The sequence below is a fragment of the Tachysurus fulvidraco genome, chromosome 20 (assembly GCF_022655615.1).
Source record: "Tachysurus fulvidraco isolate hzauxx_2018 chromosome 20, HZAU_PFXX_2.0, whole genome shotgun sequence".
In the NCBI taxonomy this organism is placed as follows: Eukaryota; Metazoa; Chordata; class Actinopteri; order Siluriformes; family Bagridae; genus Tachysurus; species Tachysurus fulvidraco.
The window spans coordinates 13,825,935-13,840,923 of record NC_062537.1 but is presented as its reverse complement, the minus strand read 5'-3'; the positions used below and the strand labels follow the sequence as shown (position 1 = coordinate 13,840,923).

The 14,989-nt window shown below is 40.6% G+C and overlaps 1 protein-coding gene across 15 annotated transcripts in view; it reads left to right on the top strand.

The window, feature by feature from the left end:
- psd3l (pleckstrin and Sec7 domain containing 3, like) overlaps positions 1–14,989 on the top strand; it is a 109,618-nt gene that overhangs the window by 91,887 nt on the left and 2,742 nt on the right. For all 15 annotated transcript variants that reach the window (XM_047804554.1, XM_047804555.1, XM_027141200.2 and 12 more), the window contains 5 exons: positions 3,376–3,569; positions 5,183–5,253; positions 9,387–9,544; positions 10,108–10,252; positions 10,927–11,070. In XM_047804554.1, the coding sequence (XP_047660510.1) occupies positions 3,376–3,569; positions 5,183–5,253; positions 9,387–9,544; positions 10,108–10,252; positions 10,927–11,070 (712 nt within the window). The remainder of the gene's footprint in view (positions 1–3,375; positions 3,570–5,182; positions 5,254–9,386; positions 9,545–10,107; positions 10,253–10,926; positions 11,071–14,989) is intronic.

Genomic DNA, 14,989 nt, shown 5'->3' with positions numbered 1-14,989 from the left:
CTTAATAACCTGCTTTCAGCAGCTTTGAAACCGCGTACATGTAATTCGGTCAGGAAACTGGCAAGCAGCACATCATTTATCCCGACCCCCATCGTCCATGTCAGTGCTGCCCAGTTTCCATCTTTGAACAGTAGCCAAAGGAAAATGTGAGCAAACAGAAATCTTTGAAGGTCAGCGTTAACTGCTGAAATGTTCAGTTGAAGGTGTGAGGAAGTCGCACAAACCGTCCTCTTCTGTGTGAAGACAGGAAGCCGTGCACAAAGGTGATCATGTTCTGAATGAAAGTGAGTGCTTTTGATTAAAAAAATGAATACATTAGAAAAAAGAAAAAAAAAAGATTAAAGCTTTTTTTTTTTTCTTTTCGTTTTCCCCCCCGAGCACTATTCTTCCGGGTAAAGGACTTGTACTTTACACACCGTGGACTTGAACAGATGTGCCTTTTTGTTCTAATCAAAGGGATTTTTGCCTTCATGCTGACCTTGTTGTGGACTGTGGCATCTGCTGCCACTGTTCTCTCAGACAGCTGCTTCGCTGTAATACGTGTGTGTGTGTGTGTGTGTGTGTGTGTGTGTGTGTGCTTTCTATTGCCTTGCTGCAGTGAAGAGGTTTCTACTTGCTGCCATGACTAACATTAAGACATCATTTTTTCTCACATCAATCTTTCTCATCTTTTCAAACTTTCTCAGATTTCCAATTAAATACTATATGGCTCGATCATTTTTCCTTAAACTGTGATTGTGCCTTTTTTTCCATCACAGTTGGTAACAAAATAATACTAGAGAAGTAAAACAGCCTGCTAATTCCTCAGCAGGCTTCAGGATTAGACGAATTAAAGTGATGTTCTTCTTCTAATTGTGCTTTTCTCTGCCGTAATAACGGCTGCGACATTACATGAGCACACACATTCGACCTCTGTGCTCCTCCTGCCCAGATACGGCAATCTGTCTCCTGTCTCCTGATGCAGTTCAGTCCCAGACTCGTCTCCATAAAAGTTGCTCGATTTGTGCTGTAGTAGAAGTGATGCTTGTCACGATGAGTTATGGCTGATTCGGCCCGTCTGGTCATACCGCGTCTGCACATCTCTCAGTCACAGCACGTCTTTAGAGACTAAATCTAGTCACTGCTTATGTAACTATTTTTAAGATCTTAGTCAGCATCTTTCACAGGTATGAAACATACACTTCATGAAGAACATTTAATAACACAGATTTAGAGAAATAAAACACAAATTCAGCATTTAGGGATATTTAGGGATATTTAGGGATAAAAACATGAATTCAGCGTATTATACACCAAATCACATGCATTAAAAAATTCTCTCTTGTACTGGAATTATTTGGATAAAATAGACCCTGTCATCGACTTCCAACCAAAGTTGACGTCCTTCGGCTGTTCCCTGTTTGTGGTCTCCACAACCGATCATTCGATCTGCATATAAATGTTTTTTCTACAGGTTTTACACTGGATGCTCTTTCCGGCACTGCCCATTTTACCCTGGTCCGAGACCGGCACTGAAAGTTAACCCCTCAATCCCTGGGTTGGTTTCCTGCCCGGGAATCGAACCCTGGCCAAGGCAGTGAGAGCATGAGATCCTGCTGTTAGACCACTAGGGACCTAATCCCTTCCACAAGTCTATGTAATGCTATTTATTTTTCTCATTTGAGCTGAAGACACATTTCTTTATCTCCATTTTCTCTTCGGATCATGTAGCTCATGTCAGATGGTGACCCAGTATCAGTACCTGCAGTGGAACTCTGATTAGTTTAGTATCATTTGATTCAAGATGCAGTCATAATTTCCGATCAAATGCGGTTTGGAGATGTCGTATTTCTGGGCTTGAGGTTTCGGGTCCTTTTTGTTTTGAAAACTGCATCCTTGAAGAAATAGATTTCTGAATTCAAAGCATTTTAATCCATACAGAATTCCATCCAGGTCATTTGAAGGTGCGAATATAGACACTGGAACAGAGGAGAAGGAACGACGAGATGTTCGACATAGTTGCATGTAATCCAGCTCTAATGCTTTAATATCATCCCTTTCTCCTCAGAAGAATGTTTGGGTTTATCCCCTGCAATGAAAAGCAGCTGGGTTTCAAAACGCATGGCTGGGTGGATCATTATCATCAGAGATAATTGTGTGTTCGGTTACAGGCAACAAAATAACTCAAGTTTTACTGGGGGGGGGGAAGAAATGCCCCAGAGTGCTACTAAAACTGCTGATGCGTCGACTCGTACCTGTATCCATAATAACTCGCTCGCGAAGTGGGCGTAAGAGGAGCAGCGGTGAGAACTCTGTCCCTCTCAGAAAGCATTTGCTGTTGAAATAGTGGCTTATTGCGTATAGGAAGAGTCAAGCTGAGGGGGGGGGAAAAAACAATAGTGTGTGGAGATGCCCGTATTGATTGCGATGATGCTGGAGAGGCGGTGAGAGCTAAATGGCTTGCTGTTATGTATTCTGTTTTAAAAACAACGTAGATTCCCTCCTACACACCAGCCCACGTTGTCTTTCACCAGCTTTTAGATACGTATTGATGGAATCCCACCAGAGCCTTTACCTTGTGTGGAATTGTTTTATTTATCTTCTGTCTTTTATTGTGCATGTAGCAGCTTCATCATGTACGGAATTGTTGGGAAGTGGTAGCTCGGTGGTTAAGTGATCGGAAGCTTGTGAGTTTAAATCTCTTCATCGAAAGCTGCTCATGCTGGTCCTTGAGCAAGGGCCCTAACCTTCAACTGCTCAGCTGTATAAAGACGATAACATGTAAGTCATTCTGGATAAGCTGATATAATATAAATGTCACATCCAAAACTTCTACGTTGTCCTAATCCCATAAGTATTCTGTAAAGGAGAGTGTGCGGTCTTCTCTTTTCACTTCTACAGTGTGATGATGACAAAAATAGTTTATTGCATAAGCAGTGTTTTTATAGGGTGACATATTAAGAGGAGTATGTACGTTCCCTATACAGAAGGGATCATCACGTCTCAGGACAGTTGTTTAGGAAAATAAGATCTGTTTATACCTAGTTATATTAAGCATACACTGACACCCCCCACCCCCCCCCCCCCCCCGTGATCTATAATTAAAAGAGATGCTAAAGTTTGTTGCTCAGTCATGTGTGAAGAGGGAAAAAAGATCATACTTCACTCCCGCAGTGCAAAGCATCAATTTCGTACAGACTTAAAAAAAAAAAAAAAAAGACTCTCATATGGTTTAAAAATTATTTTTGTGCCAATCAGTGGGTTACCAAATTAGCAAAGTCAAATGGACCGTGTCTTTGCTTCAGAACTATCATTAGCACAGTGGGATAAAGTAAATTTGGTACAAATCAAAAGCGTATAACTTTGATGCTGTAGCGTGTTTTCTTTTGCCCTCAGTGACGGGGATGAGTTGAAGAAATCGCTGTCGGAGCTCGCAGACACCAAGAACGACAACACTCACACCAAGGGCATCAGCAGGATCAGCAGCAGCAGCAACCCTTTCCTGGATATCGCCCATGACCCCAATGCTGCTGTTTACAAAGCAGGCTTTCTGGCCCGGAAAATCCACGCTGACATGGATGGCAAGAAAAGTACGAGTAATAAATAAAACCTAACTTAAGGAATGTGCCCTGGAACCAGACATGATTTATTTTCCTATAACAACCTGAAGTTTTATATTCCGGTAACTCCACAGCAAAATGCATTGTTCTTTAATTGATACAACATGTATCGCTGTCCCTAAAACGCTGCTTTACATTATAGAAGCTTCAAAAACAGCCGCTGTTATAAAACTCTATTTTTCTTGAGCACAAGTCTTCTGACACTGGAGACTCCTTCCATAACGACGGCTCTATGTTTTCTTTGTTAATAAAAAGCATTTTTTCTTAAATGTGGTTTTTAGTCTGCATGCAAGTTCTCGTAAGTTAGCCGTTGCTATAGAAACAGTAACATATTAAAAGGAGTGCTTTATTATAGACCTGGGATTCGCTTTTTACGTGAGCTAATGTTATAGAAAATTTCGAACTTCTCAGATTTGTGACTTGAGCAGCGCAGTGGTGTGACTTTAATGAATGAACTGGTGTGATCATTGCTCCCTTTTTCTCAGGTTATTTATTTATTTATTTCCCATAAGATTTATATCACACCCTTGAATCCTTTATATCACACCCTTGACTCTACGAAATGAGATTCCTCATTTCGTATTACAATCATAAAAAAAAATTTTCCCTAAAAAAAAAAAAAATCTAGATGCTAATGCAAGGTAGGAAAGGTTATTAAAATAATTGCTGCACCGTACAGCCTGGCAGGAGGAAGAGCAGGTTGAAAACAGCAATGCTAATGACCAGGCACGAATGCATAGCATTCACCATTAGTGCTTTGTATTTCACGATGACGTCCATAACCTGTATAATGACTTTCAGCAGTAACCAAAGAAAAGGAAAGGATTCGGACTCATTAGTGTTGCGCTCGTGTCTGGGGAAATAGAGGAGGATTAAAGTCCACCTCTGCAGAATGCCCCTGTGGCATTTAGGTACACAAAGAACTAAATCCCATCACCCTTCATGCAATCCGATAGCATGCCTTGATCTTGACACAGTCTAACATTAATAGTATCATATCATTGTGACAGTATGCTAACAGGTGGCTCGTTTGCTTTCACTCGCCAGAACGTAACAGCGGCGTTGCACAAAAATAGGCGTCTTCTCTTCTATTGCAGCTCTCCAGAGCAAAATAAAAGATTTATAAAGACAAGGTTAGAAAGCGATCTCTGATCATCAGCTAATACATTTACAAAATCTGATAAAAGATTAGTTTGACGTGCCAGCTCGAGTCCAGCAGTTTCACGGCATCTCCAGAATACCGAGTGCCAGCAAGGTCAAGTCCACCCACGGGACCGGTGGAACTCTATTATAGTCAGGATAAAAACAGCAGGGCTTATGTGTGCTGTTCCTGCACTCGGATCATCCGGTCATACAAATAATCAAGAAGTAAACCTCCTAAATCTCTTGCTTATAAATAAACTTGTGTTGGGGAAACAAATACTATGAGGATTTATATATTGAAGCAAACTTCCTGAAATATTTTGATACCTAGCCAGTAGTTCTCTGTGTGTATTGCAGACTGTTTTATTCAGCACATGAGAGCTGAATTCTGTTCTTTTATTTTTCACAAGGTTAAAACTCCTCTTGTTCATGTTTTCTAGCCCCTAGAGGAAAGAGAGGCTGGAAGACATTTTATGCTGTTCTCAAAGGCATGATCCTGTATTTACAGAAGGTACCTTTCTCCACTCCCTTTCCTGTTCTATACTGTGGAAAAACATGACATTTAAATGAAGTCTTTTTTGTGTTTTTTGTTTTGTTTTGTTTTTGTTTTTATACTCCATTAACCTGTGGAAGTGATTAAAGCAGCCAGCATTAAAATTCACAATTGTGTTTCGTTGTAGTGATCATCAGTCACGTGTCTCAGCTGGTTGTTTCCAGACGCAGTTAAACGTGTACAGCGCTCACTTTCTCCTCTGTTCATTAGCACGCAGAGCAACACGTGTTACATTCCGATGTTTTATTTCGCATTATACAGTAGCTGCTTTCCGAGTTCTATTTGCTTTCCATTAAAGCTAATTTACTATTAACAACAAGCAGCCAGGCACCTTTTATTTATTGTAAATGTTTTCCCACAGTCATTTGCATGTTCCTGCTATTTTTAACAGGGGGAAAAAAAAAAACTAAACCATTAGATGGAAATTGAAGGCTGTAGATGGAGTAATGCGCGATGTTTTTGTATGATTTGAACATCGCCTTTATAACTGCCTTTAACATTTACGCAGCTTTTTCCTCTTAGATTTGAATAGTTTCCCACCATCATCAAGATAATCATTCTGAACACTTTACAAACAGTCTTGTTGTCAGGTGACTTTCATGCAACAAACGACTTTCGTTCCAAACAATATGGCAGTTAAGTAAGGAATAAAACACTCAAAAGGTCTAAATATAAAAAATATGTAAGTGGTGAAAGAAAGGAATGTTTCGACCATGAAGTGAATATTTATTTGTAGTCCTCTTGTCCTACAACAGTTTGCCAACAATTGCAAAACTGTCTTTTTTTTTTCCTTTAGTTTCTTTCTCTTCGGATAGGATTCGCTATAAACTGAGCCCAATTCTACGACAATTTAAAAAAAATAAAAATAAATCACTTCTCTTGCTCCGAAGACCAAGAAGGTCTTGGCAAACCTCTTCTTTTCTTCCCTCCTGAATCCATGGGGGATGTGTATTTTTACACTCAACAGTATATAGAGAACAGTATGTCCTTCTCAAGAATGTGTCAGTCGCAGGCTGTATGTACTGTACGTTACTGGAGGTGTGAGTAAGCTTTGCAAAGCCAGATTAATCTCCTTTACCTTGACTGTTGTTTAGCTTACGGGGAGTGGGGCGCAATATAACAGGCATTTTAGGTAACAATTTGTATATGAGATAACTGTGACTTGCAGAGACTATTACATTCATCAAACGTACACGGTTATGGGGCTGTGCTTGGGGACGAGTACTGACAGCTTTTACTCTGTCTGTTAAAAGTGCTACAAGACAAATGAATCATTTATCAAAACAAAATAGTTTTGTTTTTTTTATTCTTATTCAAAACGCTGTTATAAAACTCAACAGTGGCTCCGTGACAGTCGTGGGATTTAAACTCACAACCTTCCAGACATTAGCATAAAACCTTTACGGTCGATCTTCACACTGCCGCAGATTTTATGCGAGGCACAGGGACGAGCTCATTGATAGGAAACAAGAAGGATGTTTTGTCTACATTTCCTGACTGATTTCAGCTAGAGTCCTAGCTGTTCGTGGCGTCGCCAGTCATGGACTAGTGTTCTTGATACATTAAGTGATGAGTGGCAATCATGTTGAATTAATCTGTGTGGCTCATTAGCAGAACAGAGTGAAGTGTAGATTTGAATTTAAAATGGACTTTTGACTGCGTGTGGAGACGACGGGTCTGAACAGTCTGGGTTCGGCTTATTGTGACATGACTGATTCGCTTGTTCCGCCAGCGTGGGTTGTTGTTAGAGTCGACGATTTGTGTCAATATTACGTGAGAAAAGTGAAACGTATTCAGGAATAAGTTAAAGACCAGTGAGTCTATTCAGATGGCACAAATCTTTTGGGCTGGGATAGAGAATATGCACAGAGTAAAGAAGCTGTGTTTTTCTTTATTGTCAAATGTGCAAAAATACCATCAGTGTAAAACCGCTGGGGGGTAAACAGCATTTTTTTTAATACTACGATGTCTCATCTATGATAATACTGTTATCTCTAAGGCCTGGACTCCACAGGACTTCTGAAGGTGTGCTGGGGCACTAAGATTTTGGCCTGTTGTCCAGCACACAGGGAATTTGGAGGCACTGTTGTTCCTCAACCCACTTCTGAACACTTCTTGCATTGTGGCACTGACACACAGAGGCCTCTTTTGCGCTGGATAACTGGCTGATGCCCTTACATTTAATCTTATTTTATACAATAGAGGATTAAGGGCCTTGGGCGGGGGCCTGGCGGTGCTTGGTGTAGCTGGGATTTGAACTCACAATCTTCCCCAAAGAGATACACACACATGCAGACATCCACACACACACACATACACACACATGCAGACATCCACATGGTGTAAAAGAAAATGTGATATTTAAGACCAGGCCTTCTTCTAACATTGCTGTTCTGATGTTCACATGGTCATTGTAGAAGCTTTCAGCAGTCTATAGGGGACAGCATGGAGACTCTGATCGCTCTGATACACTGTGTGTTCTGACACCTTTCTGTCATAGCCAGCATGAACTTTTTTTTTTTCTCAATTTGTGCTACGGTAGCTAATCTGAAGGACTGGACCACATGCGCTATCCTTTAATCCCCACACAAATCAGTGAGCCTTGGTCACTCGTGACTCTATCACCAGTACACTGTTGTTTGTTTTGTTTTGTTTTTTCATTTTAAATCTATTTATTATTAAGCAGGCACTACATTAGCACAGAGTAGGAGTAGGGTTGGATTTTCACATCTGTTTCTTTGCGTATTTATCGTTTTTCACGAATATAATACATTCCATCTTAAATATTTCATCGATTAAATTTACTTTTCCGACTCCATGCGCCTTCTCTGACCGTTACTCGTAGCCGTCTCTCAGACCCTAGAGCCGTAACATAAAATGTACTCCGTTAAGCCCATCAAAGCTGCAAGCATCTGAGAACAGCTGAACTTTTCATGTGAGAAGTAGCAGGCCTGGAATATGAAAAGCGATAACCTTGACATCACATCTGACAGACTGAAGGCGAGTCGATACTGTTTACCATTCGCTACACACACGTCAGCGTGGCCAGAATTTACAACCCGGCTCCTCCTGCACCTCGCTGACCTAGTTTACACGTCTCAGTATAGCCACAAGCTCCGACAACACCTCCCACTCAGTTATTTACCTCAGTCTGGTCTGGAAAGTTCTATCATACACGCAACCAATTTTGTTCACACTGACACTAAGTGTATTTTTAGAGTCGAAACATGCTGCTGAACAGTAACACAAATGATTTAGAACGGTTGTTTATTAATGTGATGTGAATTTTGTGAAGGTTTCTATAAATTCTCTTCCATTGACCTTTCCAAGAACTGCTTATATAGCTAAAAAAATTCTGTATGCTGAATTTATCATTCCTTCTAAAAAGCATAATGCAGAGGATCCAGGAAGAGTCTCGAACTGTCATGAAGACAATCGGATGGATAAAACTTTCCACAGCATTATACACTCTTAGCAGTTTCTTAATAAAGTAACAAGCTGTACAGTTTCTTTTTTTGCCTCAGAGTAAAAGAGTGTCTGTCCAGGTAACTGCTATAAAGTGACCTAATTAGAAATGGTTAAAATGTGTAATGTCATTAATAATTAATAATTGGTTATTGTTGGCAAAGTACTGTGGGATAAGAGGAATTAAAACAGGAGGACAAAGGACAAGGACAAAACGTAGCCTGTAACGCTAAATAATGACTAAAATACATGAGGTCGGCGTAAGTCACTCTAAATATCCTGAATAACAGTCAAACTGAAAAAAAGACATTTTTTAAATGGTTTTAAATACAAGGATGGTTTCTCACAGTTCCTCAATATCTCTAAATTCTTCTGAACTGTAGTTCAAGTCCATCCTATAAGCCAGAGTAATACAAACACACCTGAATCTTGCTAATTTTGTCTACAAACCCAATGAAGAAGTTGCTGTAGCATGTCCAGGCAGAATTGTCATCTGAAGACAACAAAAACACTTAAAGCCATTTAGACAGATCATAAATATTTACGGGAATGAATATTGCTGTAAATGTATTATACTTCTTACTCCATTTCTTGTCTGCATTAAGTGCTGTTATGTTGCCCTGCAGGATGAGTTCAAACCAGAGAAGTCCCTGTCTGAGGAGGACCTGAAGAATGCCATCAGCGTGCATCATGCCCTGGCCATAAAGGCTGTAGACTACGAGAAGAAGCCCAACGTGCTAAAGCTGAAGACAGCCGACTGGAGAGTCTTCCTCTTCCAGGCCCAGTAAGAATCACAGTCTGTCGAGGACAGAAATGCCATCTCTCACAGGACCACACTGAAGACAGAATAGAGACCTCCCCTGGAACCACAATCTAATTTCATGCTTGGGTTCATAGTGAAAACACATTTATCTTCTTTCTCAGTCTGTTGTAGCTGTTGCTTTTTTTCCCCCCTTTTTCTCCTACAGTACGTGCCTTAGTATTCACTGCAAACTAAATAAAGGGTTTAATCAATATAAATAGACTGGAGCGCTCCTCAGGGACCATTTTTTAAATGCGTTAATTAGAGAAGTTCACTCTGTGACAGCAGTCAAGTAATGCACCTTAATACGGACCGAGTGAGAACATTCCCGCAGAGTCGATTTCCATTTGTATATTTCACTGTTGCTGGAGTCGGTGTATGTGATGCATTGAAACCTTACTTACACACTAAAAGATGTATCTTAGACCATCATCGCTTTGATATTCTCAAGCAGATGAATTTGAATACACTTAATGTTCAGGACAGACTTTTAAACACTTGTTCGCCATTAAACAGGAGCTCATTGTCATCCGTGTCCTCCGCAGGAGCCCTGAGGAGATGGAGTCTTGGATCAGAGTCATCAACTCGGTGGCCGCCATGTTTTCCGCGCCCTCTTTCCCTGCCGCCATCGGCTCGCAGAAAAAATTCAGCCGCCCGCTGCTGCCAGCCTCGACCACCAGGATGTCACAGGTGAAATCAGAACCACGAACAAATGCATGTCTTTTAGATGAAGGATCATGTGTCTCTGCTACTTTTATTGTAAAAAATAATATGTTGAAACTCATGTGACTTGTCTGAGTGCCAGTGCTGGTTTCTGGTCCACTGAGATGATTTCAGATAATATATTTTGTAATAAATGCAAGTGATTGGTTGCAGCCTGGGATCTGATAGAGAAGCCACGAGGGTCGAGTGTCATGAGGTTAGTGTGTGGCACGAAGATGAGGAGTTTGTATCTGATCTATGCGGCTTATCTATGACTGAGAGCCAAGGGAGTAAAATCAGTCGCTTTCTTTCTATGGGACAGCTGGATGAGAGATTTCTCGTCTGTAATTGACATTAGAAAACTAGAATTGCTGAGCTATAGCAAGTTTATTCCTGCATTCAACAACAACAGTATTCAATTTTAGGTCGACTGAAATACTCCCATGACTGTGTGTCGTAATAAATAGTGAACGAGAGAGCGAGGGAATGATTTCAGACCCAGTGTTGGAGTAAAAATTGTCATAGGCTGATTCTAATGGATCTCTGAAACTGAGACTAATCACAATGATTTTTGTGCTTAATGGAAAACTGTGGATAGATATTTCAAGCGTTCTAGCTTTTAAGCCTCGAGGCTATTAGTTTCACTTTTCTTTGTATTGCAGGAGGAGCAGCTGAAGTCGCACGAAGCCAAGCTGAAGCATATCTCCACAGAACTAGCTGAGCACAGGTCCTACCCTCCAGACAAGAAGGTCAGAGCCAAGGAGATTGACGAGTACCGCCTGAAAGAGCACTACCTGGAATTTGAGGTAAAGAAATCCGTGCTTATTTCGCGAGCACTTGTTGCGTCGTGCTTTATTTCATCAGAAAAAAAAAACCCAGCTAGTTTTTATATTTACTCACTTCAGTACACGCTCGCACTCATCGTCTTTGGCACATTTCTTCTGAGAGTGCTAGAAAAGTGCTTGCCTGGATTTGACAGAAAGAGGCTTGTTAACACATGCTGACAGATGCTCTGCTGAACACTGTCTCTTTTATTCACCGGGCGTCAATGAGTGACGAAGAAGAATGGAATTCACAGCTACAACATTACTACAGTGCATTTTATGTTTTTCCCTCCCCTTTATTTTCAAACGATGACGATTTACGTCGACGGAATTATGTCAGAATGAACGAATTCACTAAAGACGACTCCATGAACCCATTTCTCATAACTGTTTAACCCTCCCAATCGGCACAGGCTTTAACATTGTGCAGAACCCTAGTAACTGTATCCATGTATTTCAATACAATGTCTAATCCCTGTGTGAATATTTGTTGAATGTTTGTTCTGCTCTCTAATTACTTTGCCCCAAGGTTTCTTACAAATGCTATGCGACCATGCTTGAGGGAGCTGTTACCGTTAGACAGAGATGTTACTAAACCCTCCCACACAGTCTTGCGTTCCTTCATAGATCTTGAGCAACTTGGATTTGTTCTGAACCAGCTTTGATGTGCTTAGTGATTCAGGTGCTGAATTGTTGGATGGTTGCTATCGCTGTGAGAAACTCTGTCTGATCTCAAACACAAGTGATTCTGACCAAGTAAGCTGACTGATAAGGTTTGCCGTTAAGAGAGGAAAAAAATAGCTTCTTTTCTCACCCACCATTTCTCGGCATCATTTAAATATCACACTGACCAAAAATTCAGCGTAGATGTAGAAAGTACTAGAGACGGCGAAGGTAGTGCACTTTAACTGAGATACAGCTCAGATGAGGAGGTATTACTGTAGCTACAAAGTCAAACCTTTGGGAGATCTGTCGGAGCAGAGTGTAGAGGTGACCGAGCCAGGGTGAAGGATTGAAGTGCAGCTGCATCACTCTATATAGTTACTCTTTTTAGGTAGCGATAAATCAAGGTCCAGATCCCACTGGTGCCACAATGAGCAGGTGGGAAACCTAGTTGCTATCCATAATGAAAACTAGACCAGCACGATGATGACAGATATTTAACCCCCTAATAAATATACAACTCTGAATTATTTTACTATTAAATAAATGATGACGGTCGTTGTAAAGATTAATGTGCAGTCATTTAACGTAGTGAGCTTAGTTTTCCTTTAAGGATGAAGTGCTTTTTTTTTTCTTTTACAATCAATATCATAACTGCTCTATACACACACTCTCATACATACTTGCACCCTGCATTCGATGCTACTCTGTTACATTCGTTGGCTTTAATGAAGTATTATGTGATGCATTTTAAAGCAACCCAACAGCCCCACAAACTTAATTCACAATTGATGTAGCACATAAAGGTCGTTGAAGGTTACCGGCGAACTCTGAGCCTGCCTTGAAAAAAACAATCATCTTCTGTTGCAGCGTGCCTCAGGCAATCCACAGCTCTTTCATTAAAAACTGTTGTTGTAGACACAAGCATGCTGGAACCCAGTCAGTATTTGGGGAGTTCATGCAAAGATTTCATCTGCCAGCAGTGCAGACGTGACACCATGCATCTCCGAGATAATGAGTACAGCAGCAGCACAAATGCCTCCGGCTGGAAACAGCAAGGAGAAGGAGGACCAGATGCAAGTGGCTTCAGTTTCATAGCTTGATTTTTAGAGAAACATTTCTTTAAATGTCCACATGCTTGTTATGACAAACGCAGCAATAATCCCACTATATAATCAGAATTTTTTTTTGGCACTCAGGAACTTTCATCTCTGGCTTCCTTATCAGCGATCTGCCTCATGACGTTGCTGATTGTTAAAAGCTCTCTACTAATAAAACTGAGTTGAAGGGATAAGTAACACTAGTCTGCGAGATGCTAAAAGCTTCCTGTGCTGTATTTTATCTAGTCTCATTGGATAATCTGTCAAATAAACTAATATGAAGCTGCGAAGTAAAATATCAATCGTTTGCTTCAACGCGTGTCATCCAAGCTCGCTTGACAGGGAATAATGAACTTTTTCAAATAGCTGGTAGCAGCTGTGCTCGCTGTAGTAATGAGATGATTTGCAGTACAGCCACGGCACTTCCAAACATCCTGGAGATTTAAGTAACACACAAATTTACCACTTTATAATAGAGTAGAGTAGGTGTGTCGTGGCACACCGGGATATTATCGTAATATTAAAGCCTTTTTTTTTTTTGCTGGTGAAGTGAAAGATTTTAAATTTTGAGGCACCAAATAAATGCCCAATACTGTAGCTATCGATTAAACCAAGTGTGTTTTTATCGTGGTTATGGTTCTTAGTTTCAGTGAGGAAACAGTAGGATGTATACCTATTACTGTGAGACACTTGAACTGCTGCCTGTTCACACTGCTGCTTTCCACACTAACATTTTACATGATCTTCTACTGCACTTAACACTTTATCTCCACACATCACTGCCTTCGGATTCTATTAGAAACATGTTTATATTTCTGTTCGACTCACATCGTCATTACCTTCTTATCACCATAATGTACAGCTTAATATAATTTATTTATTTATTTCTTTTCTTTATACCTCTACTAATTCTTATTTATCCCACAGTGCTGCTGAATGCTCTAATCTGATTGGTCAGAGGGTGTCGATTCATTTTCTACAACAGTACACGTCTGACTGTAGCGCCTTCTCTAATCCAGACGATTTGTTTATACCACTTACTACAAAGCTCTTTAATACAGTACATGCTCTTTCTGTAACGGCTAAAGCACGAGGCTTCTACGGTGGATGACGCTACATTATCGAACGCTAAAAACAAACGTGTAAACAGCCTCGTTACGTATTACAAAACGTATCACGGTCGATACGGTGATTTTCTGTAAGGAGGTTTATTTAATATTTATGGTATTGAGTGTAAGTGTTTTATTTTATTTGTTTCAATATTTAGGACACAAATTGAATTCCATCTATTAATTTCTAGTAAGAGGGGGGAAAAAAGGAAAGAAAGACTGTTGAGGCAGAGGGACATGTGTAGCTGTGATAACAGGACCTAACTCATCTCTGGGATTTCAGAATATAAGCTTCCTAAGTAAATTCGTGCGACAGTCTCAGGTTTATTGTAAAGAACGCTTTAAGCATCTATAGGCAACGAAACAATATTATGCTACAGTTGTACACCTATTCTCACATGAGATGTAAACAATGTGTGCATAAAGACATAAAGTGGCTCAGTGGGAGATATTACACACATTCAGTCCTATAAATTATTAACCTATTATGAAAGGTATTGTACAGCACAAGGTCATTCAGAGCCTGAGATCAGTACAGTACAGTAAGTGAGAATATAGAAGATGAACAATTTGGGGTGTGCTTTTTTGCAGGAACATATACTAATAAACGCAGGAACTCTGTTATCTGATTGGCTCAGCATCTTGTAACGTAACATTTAATCACGGCATGCCGTTCGCTAGGTTTCTTCGCACATCAGGCGTGAGATCCTTTGGTTATAAAGTGCTACTCGTTCTCTGTGCAAATGGTCGCAGCCACGGTGCCTGTTCCTTTCACCCGTCCTGTTGGCAGCGCTGCAATTCAGAGCTCTCGGCTGAGCGGGTGGAGTGGAGTGAAGTGGATTGGAGTGGAGTGATCTCCTGCAGTGCGCTTCAAACGCTATGCACACCTCCCTTACATCTTCACAGCAGTGGCATGAAACTCTTTGGAACAAAGAGTACTGCATTGCCATCAGATGCCACTAATCAATAGGGTACTGTGTGTGTGTGTGTGTGTGTGTGTGTGTGTGTGTGTGTGTGTGTGTGTCTGCC